General features: G+C 40.5%; 1 protein-coding gene across 1 annotated transcript in view; it reads left to right on the top strand.

Annotated features, from left to right (window-relative positions):
- Window positions 1-26081, top strand: part of LOC150091061 (dual oxidase-like) — a 299603-nt gene that overhangs the window by 109218 nt on the left and 164304 nt on the right. The window contains exon 8 of the mRNA XM_090381506.1: window positions 6346-6424. Within this exon, the coding sequence (XP_090237632.1) occupies window positions 6346-6424 (79 nt within the window). The remainder of the gene's footprint in view (window positions 1-6345; window positions 6425-26081) is intronic.

Here is a 26081-nt window from a genome sequence, read left to right on the forward strand (position 1 = left end):
GTCTAGACGTGAGGGAAAATTTAAGTAGCAAAGCATTTGTGATGCTGTTTGTGGGCAACAATCCCAACCTAGAAAGTTTTAACACTAACTTTACTTCCTTCCTTTTCGAAGCAATAAAGATGACGTTTATACCCATATTTAAATTCTACATTCTCATAAACCTAAACGATAAGTTTTAGAGCTCATCGAAAGTATTTGTGGCTATGTACACAAAACCCGCTTTCCTAAAACGTCTTCCGTATGCATATAGGTACAATAAAATGATTAATTTGAAAAGAATTTTTGAAGATAAATAAAATTTACATTGTTTATTCCATTTCTAAACGTGTATGCGTTTTTTTTTTTTTATTCTGAAGAGGGTTTTAGAGAATTATTTTTACGTATATCTGTTGCATGTTGACAGCCAGTGACAATAAAATTAGATTTTGAAAATTCACTTATGTTTTCTTACAGAAGCAGCTTCTAAGTTTATATTATTTACATTAAGTAAATTGATTTAGGCAATATTGGGGGTTGGGTTTTAAACTAATATGGACGCATGAGTGACTACGAAAGAAGTAAAAGGCAAGGAAGAAATAAAAATGCCTTGTCGTTGCTGAATGACAAATTCACAGCTTTAAACAGCCATAATGATATGGTAACACCTGAAATCATAAGAAAGAGAAAATAAGACAGATTGGAAAAATAAAGAAAAGAAAAAATTAAAAAAAAAATCATCATGGGGCATCACAACTTAAAAGCTGACTCATTTCATACTTCTGTTGTAATCAGATAATTAACCTACAGTGGAAGTTCATTAGGACTGTGACCACTGTTGTACTGTGGTCACAGTCCTAATGGAGAAAGTGAGATGAAAGTCAAGATGTTTTTTATATGATACGAAGTAAAAGCCAAAAACTCATAGTACTTGAATAATTGAATAGTATTAAAATTTTTAAAGAAATGAGAGGCGAGCTGGGTAAAAAAAAAAAACAAAAAAAAACCGAAAGTGCAAAGCCCATCCCAACTAGTGGACCCTTGAATTTAAGAGTCAGAGGAAGTTAGAAAAAAATTTACTTTGAGAAATCTCAGGCTGTTGAGATAACCTATGAATAGTTTTGAGCATCTTAATGGATATGAATGTTTAATCAAAATAGCACTAAAATACAAGATTACTAAACAAATGGAAATTTTAATGAGTGATTAGCAGTCAAACTGTCAAATTTTTTACCATTCAAAATTTTAACTTGGTACATTAAATTTTCACTCCTGATCTTAAGAAAGCGAAATTATTACCAGCTTCAGAATAACGTAACAAACGTTCTTCTCTCGGTATCCGCCTGAACTGTTTGTAAAGAAAGGTGGATATCAGAAAAAAAAGACAGAAAACAGTTTGCCCGAAAAATATCTTTCTCCACATATTCTTGACACATGTAGACCTCAGTAGAATATAATGTCAGTATACTTCAGAGTAAATAAAGAGCTAGAAAATATTGCTATGTTCCACGCCCTGCGACCATAAAGCCGTATTACATTACATATCGGTGTTGCCAGAGACGTGACTTTCATATGGCAAGTAGGCCACGCCTATCCCCGGTAGACGGAAACGTAACCTTTACGGCGATTTTATCCTCTCTCTTCAAAACTTTGCAAGTAAGGCGGGCACTTTTACGTCACATGTCGGCTGACCGTATTCGTTGTGTTACGTGTGCCTGATACATATGCGTTATTTATTCCTTTGGAAGATTTATGACCATTAGGTAAAGGAGATCACAAGAAATGGTCCCTCTAGCCTGCATTTTAAGATGATAACAGAAGAATGATACAACTGTACTTTCTGCCTAGAATATAGAATAATAAACATTTATTAAAGATTTAATTATAGCTATCTCTAAAACATTGATCTGTGAATTTATTTTGCACTGGCAGAAAGGTCTGAGATAATTTATTTCTTTTCTGTTAAAGGTTTCTTTCAAAATGCAATGTTTTTGAACCTTTATCTGTCATAAAGATCCGCAGAAAATTTCTGTATTTATTCTGGTTACATTCTCAGCAATAATAATAAGAAGAATAGCATTACGATGTTTTATTTAACTTGGAAGCGTAGCTGGTCATCATCACTGTAACAGCAGGATAAATGTAGTCACAGTAATAATTAATTCAAATTAACTCACTGGACGGGTATTAGCTGAATGATTTGCAAGATTTTGCCATTAATAATTTGCGATGAAGGTACATTGTAAACGTAATGGTATTTATTATTAACTGGGTAAATCGATAGAGAAGAGTGGACATAGTGGCTGAATAATGCTAATGAGTAAGTGAAATAAACCCATGAAACCAGTTGATTCAATTACAGAAAATATCATCTGTCATTTCAGGTGCTCGGCATGCACTGTTGTTGCAGCAGTCAACAATAAAAAAGAAAATCGATAAATTATAATTTGCATCATTTGCAAATTATAATTTCAGAGTTAATTAGGTAGCCTTTGAAAAAAGTTTTTAACACTAGTTTCCAACTTAATGATAACCGGTGTGTATCCTTTGATCTACAAGACATATTCTTGTTGTGTACAATCTCTGAATACATATCGCGGAAAAAAATCAAAGGAATGTAAGCTCTTGCTTTTGCTATTAGTCTTTCTATAAGGTAGAACACAAGAGAATTAACGAGTCACTTGTGTCTTAATGAGTCTCCATATTTTACTTTATCTTTGCTTTATACTTGCATGACAATTTCATCTTTGTGTGCTCATTGCATATTCCGATTTTCCAGTTAATGATTGCATATTCTGAGACCTTTTATTTACTATTTTCTTTTATTTGCCATTACTTTCCTTGTATACACTTTTGTATGCTTCTTAAATGCTAACATGACTAAAAACTGGCTGAAGAGAGAGTTGTTGATTATTCGAATCAGCATATATATATTGTATATATCAGGGAAAATCCCAAACGTAAAACATTTTAATTCTGTTTTAGAACTGGCCATCCAATTGATTTTGAAAGATTGTACAGTAAGTTGTTTTCAATTTTGATATTATACTGTACTGTAATTTATTCATTTGTTCGCTTGAAAAACCACCAAAGCAGCTGTGTCACTTTGCTATTTGCTGGACGAAAAACCTGAGTTTCCGGGAGAAAAACCATGCATCCCTCTTCTGAGACCGACTAACTCAGCCACGTTTGTGGAGGAAATACCCCATAAAAGTTCCTCGTATCACTGACGAGATTCGAATTCAGGCATTTTCCACCTGGTGTGGGAGGACGGTCATTATAACCATTACTACCCGCGAGGACGAAAACGTTGACTGATCTTCGGAATTCTGTTCGTGTGAATTTCCTGTTGTTGGAATATGGCGTATATAACTGCATTCGTGGCTCTGAACAAGAACAGCAACGTATATGTTCCTCTTTATCTTTTAAATTTTAAGTACCGTATATTTTAAGATAAAGCTCCGATGTCGTTAAATGATAATTTGAATGTGAATTTGTATGTTTTAAGAGAAGAAAAATTAAGTGAGGTGTAGCTATACTGACACGCTATTTATATTTGTCTCTGACTACACTGTACCTCATCGCATCGTCCATTATTTTTCAAAAGAAGTTTACAAAATGCGGATGTGTAACGTTGTCTATCAGTGAAAACGTTGATATCAATAAAAAATTTAATAATAGTGTTAATTAATATTGGTACTAATTATGTACCAGATTATCATATATTGAGCAGGGAAATCAACGAATTTAGGCTTTAAAAAATGAAGACCAAATTTGTATTCAAAATTGATTATTGCAATAGGTAAAACCATGATTAGTTCCGTTAAATTGCTAACTCACTGTATTTTCCAGCAGTTAATGGAATGGGACGGGAGTCTTTAATAAGCTTGTTAATTCCAATGTTGTTCGCAAGGCTCAAAAATAGTATAAGTATATAAACGTTATCAAAATGACAAATGATAATGTCATAAAAAAACAGTCCAAGGTATATCTTATGATAGTATGCGGTTAAAAATCAATACGATAGCGAGAACAGAATTTATGGTTGTTGTTGTTACTTGGTTTTTAGGAGCATTAGCAACTAAGGCCATATTGCTCCGGGAATATGCGGTGGTTATCTATGCCTTTTCCGCATCCTCCGTGTTTGGTGGTGATGGGCTCGAACTCCGGTCTAATCAAGAAGCGTGTGCTACGCACTGCTCCTGCTGCTCCTTCGCACCTGGCAACGGAGGCGCCTCAGAATGTATGGAAAATTATAGCTGATTTATGAATAACTAGAGATATCAGGTGGCGTCTTTTAATTTGGGGGGATGAGACAACGAAAATGTCTATTTACCATATTCATAATTGGACATATTATATAACTGCATTCATGGCTGTGAACAAGAATAGCAAACGTTTATGTTCTTCTTTATCTCTTAATTTTTTTAAGTATAGTATATTTTTAGATAAAGCTCCGGTGGCGTTAATTAATAATTTGAATGTGGATTTGGATCCAATTATGAATTCATAATTGGACATAACGTGAATAGTAAAATAATAAATACTATAAATCCGGAAAATATTATTTCTTTGTTTTGTTCGTATGCATGTAACAACTCGGCACCCAATGGGTAGATTTTCATTATATTTGACTTGTTTAGAAGTAATTGTCGCACCATCCCAAATTTTATTCAAATATGAACAGCAGAAATCCGATGCTTATTTCTGCTTTTCATACATATCACGTGAACTATCGATATACTGCATATCGGAGTTGAAACCCTGGAAATTATTTGCTGCCGTGCGCTAATTGGAGGAATGAATGGTGATTGATTTTTGTTAATTTTTGGTTATGAGTTTACTAAATGCATAAATCAAGAATCATTCCTATTTGCATTATATTATTATACACACATTTGTAAAAAAATACGAACCTTTGTATTAAGACAGTCATAGACAGAAGAAATGCAAAGAAAACTGTGACATGCAGTAATAACATGTTGCCTTGTTGACTATAAAATTGCTAGGCTGTTCAACTGTAGTAATCCGAAGCCAGAATGGGAAAAACGCGTGATCTATCAGACTTTGAAAAAAGGTTTGGTTTTTTTTTTTTTTTTTTAGGAGCATTATCAACTAAAGCCATATTGCTCCGGGGATATGCGGTGGTCATTCTCTGACCTTTCCGCATCCTCCGTATTTGGTGGTCACGGGCTCGAACCCCGGTCTAATCAAGAAGCGTGTGCTACGCACTGCTGCTCCTGCCCACCTGGCTACGGAGGCAGCCTTGAAAAAGGTCTTATGGTGGGTGAACATGTAGCAGAAGTCGCAATTCAAGAAGGACAACTGGTTTCTCAAAAGCATCCATCGCAGAGGTTTTTAATGACTGGAAAGCAAGTGGTTCTTCCGCACCCCAAACGCGTAAAAGTGACAGAAAAAAAAAAATACTTTACGCCGGCCTGTTCGGAAGCCACTTGTTTCAGAGAAAAACAGAAAAATCCGCTTGCAGTGGACACTGGAACAATAGAAGAGAGTCGTGGGATCAGAAGAATCACGATGCACTTTGTTTTGCACTGATAGTTGGCAAAGAGTGTGGCGAGAACCTCACGAAGTGATGGACCTGCTTACATTGTTAAGACAACCCAAGCATTTGGAGGTGGTATCATGGAGGGGGAATGTTTTATTGGCACGGACTGGGTGCGTTGATACCGGTGGATGGTCGAATGTCATCCAGCGAGTACCTGAATTTGTATCAGATCTATTGCACCTTGCAGTGCTACACTTTTATCCCGAAGGTGACGGCCACTTTATGGATGTTACTGCAACAGCGCATCGTGCCAGAATCGTGCAAAAATAGTTCAGAGAGCATGACGCGGATTTCCACCATCTTCCCTGGCTTCCACATTCACCTGATCTCAATCCTGAGAATATGGGGATATATTGGAGAGAGCTATTCGGAACGAATTCCTGCTCCTCCAACTTTATCGCAGCTAAGCGATATTTTGGTGGAAGAATGGTCACGATTAGATCAAAATGCACTAAAACACCTTATAGAAGCCATGCGGCGCCGCACGTTTACTGTTATTCCAAACAAATGCGGCCCGATTCGATACTAAATAAAGGTTCGTATTTTTTCGGCCAGTGTGTGTATTAATACACATTACTAAATTAATTTAATTTTATGTATTATTAGTTAATCATTTAGTAATTAATTGGCAACAAGATAATTATTTATATACTTTTAACTTATATTAATTGCAGAAAAAGAACAAATTCAATTAATTTAAGAAATAAAAATCGAACGTGACTGAAATGTTACGACGTACATTAACTAATGTGTATATTCATATTAAACATGTAACAACCATCTGAAATTATGCATGTTTTCAGGGACTACCAGTGTAATTTCCGTAAGACAGCAACTGGATATCCAGCAATTCGTCTGTGCTCTACCTGGTGGAACGCTGAGGTATGCATCTTTCTTTTCTTTTCTTTACTTATTAGCTAAGACAAAAACGGGGCCTTGTTAATGAAACTAATAAATTGCGCATCAATTGCAACAGGACTTACAATCAAGCATTATTTTTTTTTACCAATGAAACCTACTGGAAAATGACTAACTAGTTTTTTAATACTTCGCCAGGAGAAGTTCTGATCCCACAGTTCTCGTTACCATGTGACTATTGATTACCAGAAATTATTTGCTTTCAAATAGCCTTACTGACGGTTACACAGTTCAACAAGTATTTTTTATGGGAAAAATATATGGATGTGGACTAAATAGCTCTTTCGACGCTGATTCCAAATCTGTTTTCGGTTTTCCTCTAGCACGTGCAGTGTTTGTCATAAGACCGATTACCACTCTACATGCCTGTTCAACCAGTTAAAATGAATATAATTATTATTTATTTATTATTATTATTGTTGTTGTTTATACATCCACGTTTCTGTAATTATTTGAATATATCTATATCCTCGTTATTTCATTTTTTTTTTTTTTTTTTTTTTTTTTCAGGTTAAAACCGGTGAATTACCGAAACGTGCGTTGTTCTCCATGCGTCGAAAGTGTAAAAATCACCCCAAAAAATTCTGCTTTGTGTGCAGCTCTTTCCTAACGAAAACACAACCGCTTGCAATCACGAACACAATTTACTAGTTATACTTGGGCTATCCTCTAGGCCAGCGTTTCTCAATCTTTATAATCTTTCGTTGATCGTGTAGCATCAAAAAATATTTCTTAATTTAGGAGCACCAGAACAAATGTGTGTATATATATATTTTTTTCGTTACACTGTATGCAGTGCTGTAGTCCTAAAATTAGCAGATGGTAAACTCTGTGAATGTCACGTATGCAGAGAGTATACTGTGCTAATTAATCGAATTATATATATATATACTGAGTGATCACTGAATTAAGCGAATAGATGTTATTAAGTTTTTGGGTGTAGGTCTCGAGCAATTTAACAATGGTTCAGACACTAGTAATTATAAGTTAGAGAGAGGGGTGGGGAGACTGAAGGCTGGGGGAAAAGACAGAAATAAGGGATCCATAAAGAAGATTACCCTCCAAATCAGTGGAGCAGGCCCATGCCCCACCAGAGGGAAGAGAGGGGCGGTAAGGGGGGAGCCCAGAAGTCACCTCCCCTCCCGCCCGGGGAGTGGAGGCAAAGGGCCACGCAAGGGAGCGTGGCAAAGGAGGGAGGAAAAAAACACACGGCAGGGAAGGGAGGGAAAAAAGTATCCTCCCCCCGTCAGGGGTTTGGTAATTAAAAGTGAATAGGGTTAGAGCACCCTATTCAGATCGCCCAATAGCATTTGGCAGCAGAGGTGCGATCTGTCCGATTGGCCCAGTCTGATCCCAGTAGGGATCAGACCAATTATAAGGTCATTCGTAGGATAAATCCCATCCGTGCAGCCCGGTGTTTGGAGTCCCTCTGTGGTTTGTCAGGTCCGTGGTATTAATCGTGAGCGGGTTCCTTCGCTACCTTGGGTCGGGTCCTGCGAGTCCTTTATTATGCTAGTTCAGTCCCAAAGGACAGTCTTGTATCTGGGTGAGAGCCAGTTTGGTTGGGTCCAACGATGGTTAGTTTTGTCGTGGTGTCTGTTCTTAATCCCTGTAGATAGCAATAAGTGTCTTCCTTCGGGTGAACAGTCCCTGGGCGAATTTTGTCAACTCCTTCCTCTTGCGAGTCCAACAGGTTTGATTCCCTGTCGCGAGGAAAGTAAGTCAGTTTTGTCGTCAGGAGGCAGAGGAGATCCTCATAATTTCCACCGTTGTACATTATATGAGACCATGTCTCCACTTCCCCACTGACACAGCGGGGATCGTTCACTAATTTAAAACTGTTTAGTTTGGCATTCAGGGCCCCATGACCTGTTAAAAGATATGTTGTTTACAGTCCAGGGTGAAACCATGATGGTGCTTTTGAGTATAATCTTCCGACATTAGGCAGAAATTTCCTCGTTATTTCCCCTTTTGTGGATTCTGACCACCTGTCCTGCCAGACCTGCTGCAGGTCGGTGGCGAGTTTTGTTTTCTCTCTTTTAAGGTTTCCTGTAGGGTCAATGGAGTGGCCCAGGAAGGTGCAGGGAAGCCCTTTTGCGAGATGCTGCATCATGGCACAACGCACCACCTCAAGGTCAAGGGGGAGTGCTCCCGCCAGAACCTGCAGAGCATGTGTACTCACAGTGCAGCAGGCCCGTGTAATAGAGGGGAGTATTGTCCGTTGAATGGAATCTAATGTCCGTCTATTAACTGCAGTAGTTGCTTTCTGGAACCAGACGGGTGACGCGTAAGTTATTGCTGGTATAAATGTCGTTTTGTAATACAGTCCCAAGTTATGCCTCTTGAGTCCCAAATCCCTTTTAGCTATTCTTGTAACGAGGGCAGAATATCTCCTGATTTTCTCTCGGATATGTTTCAAGTGTGGATTGAAAGATTGATTTCCATCCAGTATGACTCCTAGGTATTTAATCTCACTGAGTAGTTTGATAGTTGTATTTTCTACTTTAGTTTGCAGTGATCTACGGAGATTTAATGTTCCTTTCAGTAGCATTGAGGAGGTTTTTCCCAATGAGATCTTAAGAAAATGGATCTTCATCCAGTCTTGCAGAATTTGAATTGCTCGATTTGCCTGGATTTCCAAAGTCGATTGTCTGCGGCAACAGTCAGTATCAGGTAATCTGCGAATGCCTGTGAGTGGACTTCCCCCAGGTTGAAGGCCAGAAACTCATCCAATACCATACTCCAGAGGAGGATAAGAGGGAAAATCAATCCCAAGATTCCCCTGAAGTCGAGCTGTTGGATGAGACGGAGGACCCCCCAGCCGACCCCAACCTCAAAGAAAAAGTATAAGAAAATGGTTGTACCCAATTCTGATCGTGAGACACGGAGCCAATCCCAACTAAAGGACTCACAGGGAAACAACAACTCGCAAATTCTCCCAGGGAACGACCGAGCAAAGCAAGCAGAAAAAAGTAATGATGGCCCAAACGAACAGCAATCATTTGTGCCCTTCGATCCTACTCTACCAGAGGGTACAGAGTGTTGGTACAGGTACTTGTCTTGAGGTCAAAACTAGAAACTCTTATGAAAGAGCCAACCAGCCGGATTACTGCACCCCTCCGCGGCGACATTGTCGCTTTATGGAGCCAGTTAGAGACAGTCCTTCTTACGGAGCATTTGGAACAGGAAAAAACTAAGGCAAAACTTAATGCCTTACTAGAAGAGAGAGATAAACAAATGCCAGAGCGTTCTCTCTCCTGTTCCGACGCGTTGAGGATTCCAGCACCATCAACAACAACAACGGGAAAGGAACCAATCACAAAGAAACCACTTCTACCAACGCCGAACATAGTGATATTCCGGCCAAAGGATACAGAAGAAACCTGTACTAGTGAGAACATAAAAAACAAAATAATAGCCAACATGAAAGAGAACTTAAAGCAAACAAGAATTAAGGGAATTAGAAAGATGAGAAATGTGGGAGTGGTAATTGAAACAGAGAGTGAAAAAGAAGTGCAAAGCATCATTGAGAATCCCAAGATTGCAACCATTGGACTCAAAGCTGAGCCATCCAAAAGAAAGAGATCGTCCGTAGCCATTTTTGACTTCAGTAAAGAAATCTCACCACAACACCTAGAAGAAGAAATATATCAGAGGAATTTGCGAAGCACACTCCCTGACGCGAATTCGCGCAATCTAGTAATGCCAAGATACTCTACTAAACCCAGGGATGGTGCGCAAGTACAAACTGGATCGTGGAGTTCTCTCCGGCGGCATGGCAGGTGATAAAGAATCAAGCCAGGATCTACGTAGAATGGGGAAGCCACCGCTTCCGGGAGCATGTGGCCGTGCCCAAATGCTTTAGGTGCTGCAAATACGGCCACACCTCCCAAACATGCATGCAAACCACCCCCACCTGCCGTCGCTGTTCTGAGAAAGGGCATGATTACAATGCTTGTTCCAACAAAGCCAAGGAGCCAGTTTGCATAAACTGCAAGTCGCTGAGAATAGACAACAACCATTCAATCAGGGATCCCAAGTGTCTAACCTACATAAAAGCCAGAAGTTTATACCAAGGACGAATCAATATTGGGGACACGTATTAAAAAGTTTAACACCACTATGATCTTTCAACTAAATGCACAGAGGGCCAGAGCAGTGGCAGACCAAATCCGTGTCAAAGCGGACGAAGAAAATGCTGATATTGTCATACTCCAGGACCCATATGTGAATGCAAAAAGTGTTAGGGGATATACCCTGACCTACAAGATAATTCAGACGAATGTGGACATCCCCTGGGCGGCTATCCTAATCAGGAACGAACATATTACTGCTCCCAGAATTACCCAATTTGTACTGCTTGGGCTGCCTGTGCCCGCATTATTACAGCCTTGGGCGCTTTTTACATTGTCGCATTATATTGTAGGCCCGGAACTTTCTTACAATGTTACCTGCGAAAACCTCATCCATTCTCCTTAAAGGCTCTCTCGATCTGCGTAGACCACCCCAAATTAAAATTGATTACTTACAATTAATTACTTACTTGCAATTAATTACTTACAACACCTCCTCGATGTACTACCGACTCAAAAGATAATAATTGGTGCAGACGTAAACTGTCGCTCGCCAGCTTGGTTTAGCACAACACCGGACAGACCGGATACCAGGAACGGCCAACTTCTTGAGGAGTTCCTCATTGGCTCCCAGATCTCAATCCTTAATCACCCATACCAGCTCCCGACCTTTTGCAACACCCTTTGGGAGTTCACGATTGACGTCTCTCTTGCTACAGGAAGTATTGCACCGTTCGTAACCAACTGGAGGGTGCAAGACTGATGGACAACATCTGATCACCGTGTAATAACCTTTAAAATTACCAGAACTCTAACAAGAACACCGCCAATCAAGCAACTCCATAACAGATTTACCATAAGTAAATCAGACTGGGAGCTCTTCAGGAACTCCTTGACTGCAACATTAGAAAATAACCAACAGATGCTGGACCAATGAAGTGATCCTGACTCATGCCAATGCAAGGTAACAGAAATTATTATAAGTGCCAGTGCAACAGCTATAAAAAGAAAAAGCCCACTGCCTGGTGCAGTTCCCTGGTGGACACCTGAGATTCAGCAACTAAGGAGAGAAGTAATTAAAAGAAGGAAAGGCTTCCAAAGAGCACGGAGGACCTGGCCAGCTGCAGAAGTTGAAGTGCTTAGGCAGCACTACAGAGATGTCAGAAATCGTTATACAGAAACTATCAAGAAAAGTAAAAAGAGGGCATGGGAGGGCTTGGTCTGCACAGCAGGAAATGCTAACCCCTGGGGGGTGTACAAAGTCACCATCAACAAACTCCCCAGAGGCGAAGTTTTAACATCCACTCGGACACCGAGGGTGTGCTCGCCACAACTTGGGAGAAATCAATGGAAAATATTCTCGGCGTTATTTTCAAGGACCCAGCTATACCGATCCTACGAGAACAGCACCAATTGTGCCAAGAAAACCAGAATTATGACACATCACAGCAGGAGCCCCCTTTCTCACGGGAGGAGCTCCTGGTAACCGTCGCAGAGATCATAACTAAGAAATATCCAGGCTTATATCTGATCGAGCCGGAAATTGTTAAAAAAGTAGCTGAATTTTCACCAAACCTTCTGCTGGATCTGTTTAACTGCTGTATGGAAGCAGGAAAATACCCAACTGAATGGAAGACAGCAAATATTAAGTTAATTTTGAAGAACCCAACCAAACAGCCAGAGAATCTAGATTCGTATAGATCCATTGCACTTCTATCAGTGGTGAGTGAACTATACGAAAGATTACCTATCACACGGAAAGGTCGAGATCAATACCCCGTACAAGTAGATAGTAAAACAGATCTACAGAGGTTGTTCGCAGGGGTCTATGCTGGGCCCATTGCTCTGGAACATTGTCTTCGATGAGTTCTTGAGGATGGACCTGGGGGAAGTCAAATTCCAGGCTTTTGCGGACTACCTCATCCTTATAGTGGAAGTAAACTCAAGAGCTCAGCTTGAGACCCTGGCCAACCATGCCCTTCGACTGCCTCAAACCTGGGCAGCAAAGAACTTTCTTACAATGTTACCTGCGAAAACCTCATCCATTCTCCTTAAAGGCTCTCTCGATCTGTGTAGATCACCCCAAATTAAAATTGATGAGAGCACGATAAAATTGTCCCCACAGCTCAAATATTTAGGTATTCTCCTAGACAGCAAACTGTCCTTTCAGCCGCACCTTAAATACATCCTCCGCGCCTGCAGTACTGTGATTAGTCCAGCCTTACAAGTAATAGCAGGAACGCTCCCACTAGACCTAGAAATCGTTAGAACTGGAATGCTCTATTACCTTTCCAAAGGAGTCCCAGTTACCTTCTTGAATTTTACAACTGATCCCACTAATAATAGGAAGGCAGAAAAAGTACGGCTACAGAACCACCTGCTACAGGAGTGGTAAAACCTCTGGGCCGGTACCACCAAAGAAGAGATCACCCGCAAGTTTTTTCCACAGACAAATACAGTATACCCGAAATCACCATCATGGTTCTTCCCAGGACTTCATATAACATACTTAATAACAGGGCATGGCCGCTTCAATGCAAAGCTCGCTGGCTTCATACTCACAGAAAACCCACTTTGCACTTGTGGAGAGATAAAAGACTGGAGCCATCAAATGTTTGACTGTCCCATCTACGAAGACCTAAGATGTATTCTGATTACAAAAGTGAGATATCTTCCATGAGGACAAGAATTTCTCCTCCTTGAAACGGAAGATTATAAAACATTGTCACGATTCGCCCAGGACTTCTTCGCGAGAAGGGTGCAAATTGCCATACGCTGAAGAAAAGAGAAAATGCCACTCGACCATGACAATGCAAAGACAAAACACACCACTAACCAGCATTTCTCCTCTTTAAACGGAAGAGGATTAAAACCGAAAAACTTGATGACAGACTGCAAGCGCAACCTCAACAACCTGAACTGCAAGTATGGGACTTGTCCCAGGAATGATCTACAACCCTAGAATTTGACATATCTTTAGAAGTAGAACTTAAATAGAAGACCTACCATGGACTTTACCTCATTGAAGCTCTGCTGTCAATGCAACAGGAGATCCTATACCTGTGCTCTTTTGCAGGGTACTTTCTTTCTACTTACCTCGGGAGGGGAGGAGATGGTTTCACTGTCTCTTCCCCTCCTTTTCCTCCTGGTAGGGCATGGGCCTGCCCCACTAACCACAGGGGTCACCTCCTCTATCGACCCCTTACTTCCTATTTCCTCCCCCCAGCCTTCAATCTCTCCCCTAATCTGTTCACTTTCACAGCACAACCCCACACAGTCTAAATTTTAATTTAAAACTTTGACCTGGAGTCGCCTTCCCTATTGACTCCATATTTCTGACTTTCTCCCATGTCTTCAGTCTCCCCCTACTCTGCCTAAAGACCAGCGAACGCCCATACAATGTAAAAATTTTAAAAAATTGTCAAAATTCCAACTGCATACGAAAACCCCTTTCGGCCTAACCTTTCAGCGTCTACTTCCCAATACTATTAAATTATTATTATTATTTTATTATTTTTTTATATAGGTCCTTGCCACTGAAATCTCAGAAATTAGGTGGCAGGACCTGCCAGAGTGAAAACTTAAAATTGCCGGGTACCTGGTCTGCCTCCACGAGGCTTAATGTGGACAACGTTGGGCCCCAGCAGGGGTCTAGCGGCTAAATGGCCAGAAGAACAACGATACACAACACTACACTTACAAAATCCATACACTTTTAAATCTCTGGCCTTCACAGTGAGCTGGTACACCTACAATGAAAGCAACACGGAGATGGGGGAAACCCCTGGTGCCGTTAGACACGAACACACTGTATACTCCAGAGGAGCGGTCCCAGTACCGAGCCCTGGGGGCAGCCCCCTTAGAGAAGCCTGGTCATTTTCTTGTACGGAGTCACAACTTGTATTTTTCTCGGGGATAAATATGACTTCATTATTTTGTAAAGGTTGATGGGTGTTTTTGCCTTCTGCAGTCTAGCCAAGACGCTTGGCCACCAGATGGTGTCGAACGCCCCAGCTAAATCGATCGAAATTACAAGATGTACTTCCTATCACAAGCAGCAGCCGACCTCAGAAGGCTGTCGAGAGCATCCATTGTTGAGGTTCCGGGTTTGAACCCAAACTGTGTGAGCATCACGAGATTTGCAGTTTCATAGTGGTGCAGGAGTCGCTTGTGAAGCATCTTTTCAAGGAGTTTACTAGCAACTGGGAGCAGGGCAATTGGCCGGTATGATTCGGGTGGCTTCATAGGATTTTTTAGAATTAATTTGACGTTGGCCATTTTCCAGTCTGTTGGAAAGACTCCAGTCTTCAGGCATGTGTTGAAGAGGTTTAGTAAAGTCTGCGGAGAGATGTCTACTATTCTTTTAATAATTTCCGGCTCCAGAAGATCTGGGCCTGGGCATTTTTTATTCCTTATTTGTTGCGCTGCCTATTGTAGTTCTTCTAGGGCAAAAGGTAGTTCCATTTGGTCTATATGATATGCTTCATTTCCATCGCAGATCTGCAGTTGTTCTGGTAGTTGCGGGTGTCCTGGTTTTTGGAAAATCACATTGAGGATGTTGATGATAGACTGTTCCCAGGTGGTGGCCAGTGTGCCCTGCGGTGTGCAGGTGGAGGTCATGACCTCATCCCTGGGGAGCTTATTCGTAGTACACCAGGGGTTGGCATTTCCAGTCGTGCTGACTAATTGCCCCCAGGCCTTCTGCTTACTTTTTCGTATTAACTCAGTGTATCTGTTCCTCACTGCTGCGTATCTTTGTCTGAGTGCTGTTACTTCCACTTCCGGCCAGGTACCTCTTGCCCTTTGGAATTGTTTTCTTGCCTTTATGACTTCTCTTCTGAGATTCTCGATTTCCCGAGTCCACCAGGTGTGGGCAAATTTTCGCTTCAACGCAGCCTCACTGGCCGCTATTATGGTCTTGGTAATTTTTCTCTGGATGTTGTCTGGGCCTTCTTGTCGATCCGCTTCAATGCAGTGTTGGCATAACGTTCGAGTCAGCAGTTCCCCAAAGAGTCTCCAGTCAGCTTTGTTTCCTGCCAAGCGGTTAAGCATCTGTTTGGCTATTGGTGTTCTATAGAGAGATCAGTTGGTTTGGAAGGTAATCACTTTGTGGTCTGACTTGCTCCAGGAGTCTTTGACTGTCCAGCCAGTGATGTGTCCTGCAAGGTTTCCGGTGGCAAGGGTGACGTCAATTGTTACCTCCCACAGAGTGTTACAAAACGTAGGTGGTGAGGCCTGTTTAAAACTGTCAAGGGAGAATTCGCCAGGAACTCCTCGAGACACTGCCCATTTCCCGTGCCCCTTTCTGTCTGGTGTGTGGCTGTGCCAAGCTGGGGAGCGGCAGTTTACATCCGCCCCTACCAAGATCCGTTGGCCTGGGAGAGTGTCCAACACAACCTGGAGGTATCTCGTGGCAAATGTTATTTCTTCCCCCCGCCTACAATACAAGGCAGTCACGTAGAAGGATCCCAGGGGTGATATTATATGGGCACAAGCGGCCCAGCCTGTGCAGAGTTGTGTGATACGCGTGTCAGTAATGGCTGAATTGCGGATCACTATGGCCGCTTTTGGGGTCTCATTCTCAGCCTGTATAATTTTATATGCTATTGGATGGCCCTTACTTTTTTTTTTTGGAGTGGGTGTAGGGTTCCCGCAACAAGAGTATGTCGGCATTTTCCTCGTCCGCTATTTTTCTGAGTTGTTCAGGCACTGCTGTGGCGTGGTTGTAATTTTGTTGTAGTATTAACAGCTTGGTTGTATTGAACTCTTTAAATTGTATTGCCATAATCAATCCTCATTTGGTATAAACTCTTTGTCTTGTTGTACGTCGGACATTTTGGGTCCCTGATGGAATAGGTGTGTTCAAGCTTTGAGGATTTACAATTCACACAAACCTGTTCTTGTTCCTTGTTTGGACAGCTGTTGTATTCATGCCCTTTGCTAGAGCAGTGTCTGCAAGTTGGTGTGATCTGAGTGCATGTATGGGAGGTGTGGCCATACCTGCAGCATTTATAGCATTTAGGCACGGTCACATGCTCCCTGAACCTGTGGCTATCCCACTCAATATAGAGTCTTGTCTGATGTTTTAGAATCTGCCAAGCGGCAGGAGCCAGTTCAACTATCTAGTTGTTTTCTCCGGACTTTGACTGTTTTGAATATCTTGGTTACACAAGAATTGTCATGTCTTGATTTATCCCTTGTAGATTACGAGTTACGACTTCCTCCCCAAGTTGGGCAGGTGTCACATCTTTGTTGACATCGAAAATTAAGATTGATGGCCCCCTTCTCTTGGGTGGCTCGGCAGTGATACCCAGTGTGGCTATCTTGTTTTCCACGATATTCTTAATATCCTCCCTTGACTCTGTTTCTATTATTACTCCTACATTTCTCGTCTTTCGAATCGCTTTTATCTTTGTTTACTTTAAATCATCCTTCAGTTTTTTCATTATGGTGGTTTTAAAATCCTCACTTGTTTGTGTTCCTTCTATCTCTGCTGGTCTGAGGACTACAAAGTTTGGTGTTCGAAGCAGCGGTTGTTTTCTAGGTTGCGGGGCCTTTGGGTTTGACTCTTTGTTGTTTGGATTCCTCAGCGCTTGTGCATATGTGAGAGTACGCTGTGGAGACTGTGGTAAAAGTGTTCATCGTCTAACGGCCCCAGGAGTTTCCCCCATCTCCTTGTTGTGTACTCTGTTTGTGAAACAGATATCTATATCCTTGATATAGATATCTTCACAGTGTACTCTGCTTCACAAACAGAGTGTACTGTGAAGGCCAGAGATTTTAAAAAGTGTAAGGTACATGTTTATGTTGTGTTGTTCCTCTGACCTTTTAGCCATTGGGCCCTTAGTGGGATACCCCGTTGCCCACACTTAGCCCCGAGGAGGCAGGTCAGGCATAGAGGGATCGCATTAGAAGTAAGTTCTCTGGCAGGCCCTGTCACCTAATTTCCTAAGATTTCAGTGGCAAGGGCCTTAAAAAAAAAATAATAAAAATAATAATAATAAAATAAATAAATAAAATGCATATTCAGTTAGAGTAGGGGTGAAGACTGAAGAAGGGGAGGGCAGATAGAAATATGGGGATGATAGGGAAGGCAACCCCAGAAAGGGATTGGCCCCACCAGGAGAAAAAGGAGATGGCAGGGAGGGGGTGGAGACAGAAACCCGTCCCCTCCCTCTCCCTACCAGGGCAGGGGGGGTAAAGTGAACCAAATTAGGGTACCCGGTTCAGAATGCTAGTTGGCCAAGAAAAGCAGCTGATATCTAATGGCACGCCGGTGGCGTTGTCAGTCTTCATCTAGGAGATTGTCTTATTGGTCACATCCATGAGAATGAAGTCCAGTAGTATACGAACCTTTTGTCTTTCTTAGATTGTCTTAATTTGTGGGTTGTCTCTATTCAAAGGTTCTTCACTTGGTAGTTATCTTTGGTGGGTGAAATCATTGGAGAATATATGGTAGTTCACACCAATGATGGTAATGCTGATCAAGGTTTTTTCTGCTTTGTTCCAGGGTCCCTGGGTTCATTTAGTAGAGGGTTATCACGTTACTGCGATTAGTTGTCTTCTCCTTAAGAAAAGCTTCTGTGCGTAGTTGGTGAGAGTTTGATATTCTTCCTTAGTATCCAGTAGGTGGTTTTCTTTGCCTTTTGGTATATAATCAGCTTTGCGATAAGTTGGCAGGGGAGGTCATCGTAGAGGGGGCACTCGTGCATGAGGTAATCCCAGGCCTCATTTCCTACAGAGGAGAATGTTGGGTCCTCTTCTAGGCCAAAGGTTGTTGGTTTTGCCTTTATTGCACCGTGGCCAGTAAGCAAATACGTGGCATACTGGCCTGGAGAAAACCATATTGGGGATTTTGGATAGATTCTGCTAATATCTGGGATGAATCTCCTGGTGATTTCCCCCTGTGGTGAAGGAAGATTCGGTAGAGTGTCCAGCACCTTCTCAAGGATGGAGGTTCTTGTCTTAAGTTCCTCATTAGTGGCTTTTAGTTTCTCGCTGTCGATGAGGAGGGCAGTGGTAATAGATTCAAGGGTGACCCAGAGTTCCTGGACATTGCCGCTTGTCTGGTGAATCGCCTAATATCTTGATTGAGAAAGGTCACAAGATGCCTATGTAAAGCAGATATTTGATGGGTTGGAGAGGCTTCATCTATAGGTTTGTGAGTTGTAGGGTATGCGGAAGGTGTAGTTGCTGTAATGGCTAGTTTTCTGGATTGGGGAGGCCTTCTGCCTCGGTCTGATCTAATGCTGTGGGTGGTCCCTCTGGTTGTTTTGCAGAGAAGGTCTTAGGGCCCCCTGATGGGGGTAGGAAGATTAGCTGATGGTTTGGCTGCAGCTACTGTGTTAGGACTCTCGGGTAGATTGGGGGAGGGTCCTGAAGCTGCCTGGGAGGCAGGAGCACGTATAGCTGTTGGAGAGAGAGTGGTTTGTAATTTCCCAGTCTAGGGAGAGCTTGCCTGTGAAGATTTCAGAGTAGGAGGGGCAGGGGCTAGGCGATCTACTACTGGCGTTGAGGTGTTAAATTAAAACTTAGATGAGACCACAGGGTCAGATTCATTAAGAGGCACTTTGTTGAGAAATTCTAGTATGGTTTGAGGACACCGAGGAGTCCTGGTTTTTGCTCTCTCCTCTTACTTTTCTGTTTCTTTTTCTTGGACTTGTTGACTTTGGGAGGCTGGAGGCCAACTTGGTCTGAATCGTCTGCTACAGCATTCTCGTCAGCCGGACGATGAGGATGCGTCTCTTGAGCTCATGTCTAAGGGTTGTATGGTTGGGGTGAAAGACCAATAAAGTTACAATAAAGCAATTGTAAGGTGTTGCTCCTGAGAAAATTTGATTTCTCCTGAAAGGACTACAGGAGGAGGAACAAAGCTCCTGAATTTTTGTAGTTCTAAGGAAATCAGTTAGGGAGCACTATTTGTCCACACTTACTAGTAACACGTGTGCCACGTTACAGAGTGACGTCACAGTAGGCAATATGCACAACACACTTTAAACATATTAATCAGATTATTATAGCTAAAGTTATTAAGGAAGGAGTAGCTATTGCGTCATAATTTCCTAATACTATCATTAATTAATAATCCTCATTAATAATTAATTCCTCATTTGCATATTATAGACATAGAGACACTTCATTCACTTGAGCAACGTCACTGAGTTCCGTTGGAAAGGAGGAGTCTCTCCCAGCCAATCAGGCTGATCATGTGACTGGTCACGTGACCACACCTGGGAACAAACGCCTTTGTTCTCAACACTCAAGGAAGAGGGTATGTCTGCCACTAGGTAACTTAATTATTCTACACAAAAACATAGTAAGCCATGACTCCAAAATAACTAAGTTATACATTTTAAAAATTATATATTTTAAAATCGGTGGTCAAGTTCAGGGAACAATGTTCATTACCTAAATTCAACTATAAGGAATATATCACCAATAGAAGAAAGAAAAAGAATCCAATAATACACAACGGCCAAACCTATACGGCGTTACAACGCTGGCGTTCGTGAGTGACCACGACAACAACAAGAATTTAAAAAATAGTCATAATTGCAAAACGCCTTAGAAGTTTGGCAATATAAAGACATCTGGGGACTCACCATCACCCAGGGAATCCGAAGAACACAATTTAAGTCCAGTTTGAGCACTTTGAACTATTATTTTGATTAAAAAAATACGGAGCACTTTGAACTACAGCCGTCTTAGTTAAAATGTACAAACAACGACCGACGGCAAAACTGCAAGGGTCAACAGCGAAAGGTTGGTGTTAGAGGTGAGCGCCGGGTACAGCCTCTCGTACAGGCGAACAGGCGCAGCACTGTTGAAGAGTTGACTACCCAATACAACATGGGACAATCCGGAACAATATGACCATGCGTCGCACGTATGGACTATACCAGCAGACGACCCCTACGGCATCCTCTCCTAACCAAGGTTCATCGGTGGAAAAGACTCGCCTGGTGCAAAGAGCATGCAAGTTAGACGTTAGAAGACTGGAAGAAGGTGTGCTGGTCGGATGAGTCACGTTATTTACTCCACACCATGGTTGGTCGTGTACGGATTTGGCGTCAACAACATGAGGCTCTTGATCCATCATGCATGGTATCAAAAGTGCAGGTCGGTGGAGTCGGTTGTGGGAAATGTTTCACTGCCGGGAACTTTAACCCCTGGTGCATGTGGAACAACGTCTCAGTGGTCTCCGCTATTGTCAACTGCTTGCTGACTTTGTACACCCCGTTATGTTACAATTTTTTCCCGAATGGCGATGGTGTCTTCCAAGATGACAATGCGCGGAGCCATTGGGCACTTGTTGTGCAGAAATGGTTTGAGGAACATAGTTCTGACTTCTAGCATATCGATTGGCCTCCGAACTCCGCCCGATATCAATCCCATAGAGCACTTGTTGGACACTATTGGAAAGCTATATTAGGCGTCTGGATACACCAATCGCCTCCATACCTGCATTGCTGACCGCATTACACACAGCTTGTTTGGCCATACCTCCCGAACGCTTCCGACATCTTGTTGAATCAATGCTACATCGGATAGCTGCTGTACTGAGAGCAAAAGGAAGATCTACGAAGTATTAGGTAGGTGGTCATAATTCAGTGATCACTCAGTGTGTGTATATATATATATATATATACACACACACAGCATATTTACTATATACGACATATGCATTAAAAATAATAGAACTATAAGTATTGCCTAAGAATCAAATCCAAATAAATTTATTTTTTAATTTTCAGTAAATATTTTAGTTATATATATTTTTTCAAGTCTTTCAAAAACCAGAAGGTATACGCTATTCACCAAAAAAAAAAAAAAAAAAAAGTGCAGTGGAGGGTATACCCGCGTATAAAAAAATACCCTTCACTGCAGCCTTAACTGTATGTAAATATTACATTAGCAAAATATTAGTAAAATAATTGATTTTTAATTGTTTTAAATTGATTTGAATTGTGTTAAATTTATTTATTTATATTTTACTCTAATGTACCGGTAAGTTGTCGATTTTTTCGTTTTTTCCGTTTTAATTTCTGGAGGGTATCATACGGAAGTGTTCTACGTACTATATTGAGGTAAACTCCTCTTATTATTTTACTAATATATCAACGTAGAACATTGAGTATTACAGCTCTGATTCATACTATATATTACATTAGCATAAAAACGAACGATCCAGAAGAAGTAAAAAAAATCTCGCTCATATTTACACAGACAGTATTTGTAAAGAAATTATGTAAAAGTTTATTCCTCAGCATGGAATCTCAAGTGATGACTACATGCGGAGCACTGGTTGAAAAACTTTTCTCTAGTCGATCGAAATTGGGTGTTGCTACCACATCCTGTTTGTTCCTATTGTTCGAATGAATTACGTGACTGGTTGAACAAAAGGAGAATGTCGCTGTCGTTTGTCTCACCCATGATCCAGAGCTGACCAAAAGATTAATGGTCATTGTGGATATAACGGGATTTCTCAGCGAAGGATAAACACAGGGTTATTTATCCGAATTTAGATTCAGCGATGAGACCAATCTCTCGCGATGATGGTATGCCAATTCCGGTACCTCCAATTCAGCATGGATGAGATTTTTTAGCAAACGAAACGGAAGGCGTGACTGGCGAAGACCTGAGAACTCCAGCCGATCCTGAGTACACACCCAACGAAGAGACATCGGAGCAGGAGCTTCTTTTCTCACGATGAGTTGAATGGTCTCATTAGAGATCTAGCCCTCTCCGATGATAAAGCCAAAATTCTCCTCTCGAGACCACAGTAGAAACACTTGGATTAGAAGAATGTCGGAATGTCGATAAAGAAACCAAGTTTTGGCGATATTTTTTTACAGTAAACGGTCCTGCTTTGCTACTAACATGTTATCAATGATATTTTAGGGAATTATCACAAGTACACTTTACTTTTCACTGACTAGCTCCTCTTCACTAACTGCTCATTGTGAAGTTTGAAAGCTGTTCTCTTGCATAACGGGGCGCTATCGTAGCCAGGTGGGAAGGAGCACACGCTTCTTGATTAGACCGGGGTTCGAGTCCATCACCACCAAATACGGAGGATGCGGAAAGGTCAGCGAATGACCACCGCATATCCCGGAGCAATATGGCCTTCGTTGCTAATGCTCCTAAAAAACAAAAAAAAAAAAAAAAAAAATCTTGCATAACGGAAATCTTGCGCACTGTTCATCTAAAGCAGACATACTATTAAAAAAATGCTTCTTCATCTAAAAGAGGCATATTCTTAAATATTACTCATCATCTAAAAAGAGACATACTATAAAAATTATTCTTCATCTAAGTGTCTTCATGTTATGCAGCAATCATCAATGGAATATCTGAGGTTACCTAAATGTCAGTAGTATGTTAATAGCGTGCAAGAAAGGTTCATAGACCTTTCTTGCACGCCACTGACGATTACAACAGACATGACTAGCCTCAGAGAAGCATATATGAACCAGACATGAATAGTGTACAGTATGTTTATTATATGACTATATGAATATTTTACTTCCACCACTCCACTCTCGCGAGTAGCACAGTTGGTATAATCGTTGGTATAATCCCTTCATACACCGGGTAAAAAAGACTCGAGACCAAATCCTGTCAATGACGCAAGGGATTTTTATGTGCCTAGCAGAATTATTCGGTCTCAGGAGAAGGTGGCATGTGTCTTTCCTCTTAGAAACTCGGGGTTTTCGTCCAACAAATAGGTAAATCGACCGCAGAATACACGAAACTTACGGACACAATATAATATTGACGCTTCATACCCTTAATTACTTAGGCGCTTAACATATTGCATTACATTACTTCCATTTCTCCACATTAAACAAAGCCGAATGAAGGATTTGTGAAACCGATGGGTAAGGTGAATTCGGAAGGATTTCATTACTTATGTTGAGAAAGTTTCAAAGATCAGTTCCGCCAAATTGAAAGAGGAAATTTTTGTGGGTCTCAAATCAGAGAACTTGTGCAGGATTAAAGCTTAAAAAATGTCTCAGTGTATTTAAACCGAAAGCAAGGCAGCTTTTCAAATGGCTCTGTGGAAACGTTTTGGTTAACCACAAGTTTCCAGCATACAAAGTAAGAAACTGCCCGATGCATATAAAGAAATGGGATGCTGTATATCGCTGAAACTTCATTTCTTGCATTCGCAGTTAGACTTCTTTCCCCAAAATTCTAACACGGTGGGTAATGAGCAATGATAATAGTTACCTCAAGACATTAATTCAACAGAAATTGGCTACTAAGATTTCTGGAGCATACGTACGTACTGCTGGATGTTGAACCGCGACATTCTCGATTGAGTGTACCAAAGGAAATCATCCACACAACAGTTTTAAATTGTACATATCTTTTTCAATAATGTAATGTATTACTTTAACTATCTGTAAAAAGCGTATTGAGTAGATTATATTAGGTGTATAATGTGTATTTGAATAAATTTTACTGTATAAGTGTATTTGAGTATATTATACTATGCGTATGAAGTGTTATTGAGTATGTTGTACTATGTGTATAAAGTGGATTTTCATGTGAAAGTGATAAAAATGTAATTGCAATCAGTCTCGTATTTTTTTTTTTTTTTCATTAGATCGTCTTGTACTGATATTATCAGCAGTCATTTTACGAAAGCCGAACGGCCTAGGGAGAAAAACAAAAACACAAGAACACATTTGAAATTAGTACGGAAAAGTGGTATATCAAAGTTTTTTTACATGTTTGATGGGGAAAAAAAAATATTTTTTTGATCAATGTTATTTGATAAATGAAACTATAAATTTCCCTTCTTCCGCAAAAATGTTATTCGATGAACGATTTTAATTACTGAATAGTGTTTTTTTATACTTATGAGAGAGAGAGAAAGAGAGGCACATGAGTCCAATAGGCAGATTATTGGAACCATTCGAGTATTGAATATAGCTAATTATATAATTAAACATTCGAGTATTTTTTGATGGTAAATATGTCATGATTAGCATAACGATTTTTTTTTTCGAAATTTAAACAGTTTAGTGGATTTACAGTATATCTTCTATCAGTAGGTAACTGTCAAAATGGCCTACGTCAAAAGTCGACAAGATTGACATCAGTCAAAGACTACTCGATATTATATTTAACATGCTTCCTAGTAGAAAATAGTATTTTACATAAATATGTACATCCAAAACAGGGGCGAATATCCAAAAACATTTCCGAATGTCTGGACACGGCTATAATGGCAATCTCCACAGAAAATTTTTGAATAATACATGCCTTGTTACAGATCCCTGATTTATCCTACTCGGAAGAGAATTATGCAAACAGATTTTAGTTTCAGAACAAGCCACCAAATGACGCACTAAAAGGCAATGAAACTCTTATGAACCATATGTGCAAAGTGAATTTTTGATGGCATTAACTATCATTTTTTTTTTCTTTTATCAAATTTCTGCCAAAATGGCAGCAATGTAAGCGATTTCGCGAAACTACCACATTAAAGCGCTACATACCGAGATCAGTTCACTCGCAATGCAATAAGAAATACGAGGACTAAGTTTGAATGAGGGACGGTGGGGGGGGGGGGGGTTATAGAGACGAAATGGTCGGGAAAAAGTTTGCCAAATGGTTTTTTAAATGGTTTATTGCAGCTTTATGCTTTCTGACACGTTTTGAAGTCAGTGCTTGAATGGCTGCTGGACATTTTTATCATTTGAAGAAGTATATTCTCGCTTAGATAGCGTGGTGAGGCGGCTTTGATGGTATTTTATAAAAGTGCTATCTACCTACACGATCTGTCTTGGACCAACAGCATTCCAATTTCCGAAGTCAAGTAATCTCTTCTTTACGTCAAGTGTATACATGAGTTACGTCAGAGAAACTTTCTTCATGAAGATAACTAACGGGCTATCTTACATTATCATATCTTCAAGAATTTGCTCAAAAGACATTTAGGGTTATCGATGATCATTTTTTAAGTCGAACTTTTAAAGCTATAGGCCTCCATGTCCACCCGAATTTAGTCCATATGATATTTAAATATAATGTTAAAAGAGCTCGTTTACCTTAACTATGCGTTCGTTAGTGGATATGAAATGAAGCGTGGATGCAGAATATAGATAGTATTGACTATATTTATTGCACTCCATAGCGACTCATTATAGTACATTCAGTTTTCACGACGAATCATACAACACGCTCAGTTTCACCTAGATCCAAAGAGAGGATATAGAGGCATCACAAGTTAAACTGATCGTTCAACCAGCAGCTTAACTTGGAATCTACATTAAAGCCAATCCGACGGTTGAGCAATTTAGGTAAATGCCATTGGTGTACCGTACGGTCAAATTTATTCATTTAATTGTAAGAGTACATTTTTCTTTTCTTTTCTTTCTTTCTTTTTTTTTTTTTTTTTTGCGAAGGGGCTGCAATTATCACGTCACAGTATCAAACTGCTCGTTCAATCAAATTTATTATTATTTTTTATTTAATAGTAAGACTACCATTTTCTTTTTTGCAAACAGTCGAGGGGCTGCAGTTGTCATGTTTAA

The sequence above is a fragment of the Mastigoproctus giganteus genome, chromosome 1 (assembly GCF_048544385.1).
Source record: "Mastigoproctus giganteus isolate SK-2022 chromosome 1, ASM4854438v1, whole genome shotgun sequence".
In the NCBI taxonomy this organism is placed as follows: domain Eukaryota; kingdom Metazoa; phylum Arthropoda; class Arachnida; order Uropygi; family Thelyphonidae; genus Mastigoproctus; species Mastigoproctus giganteus.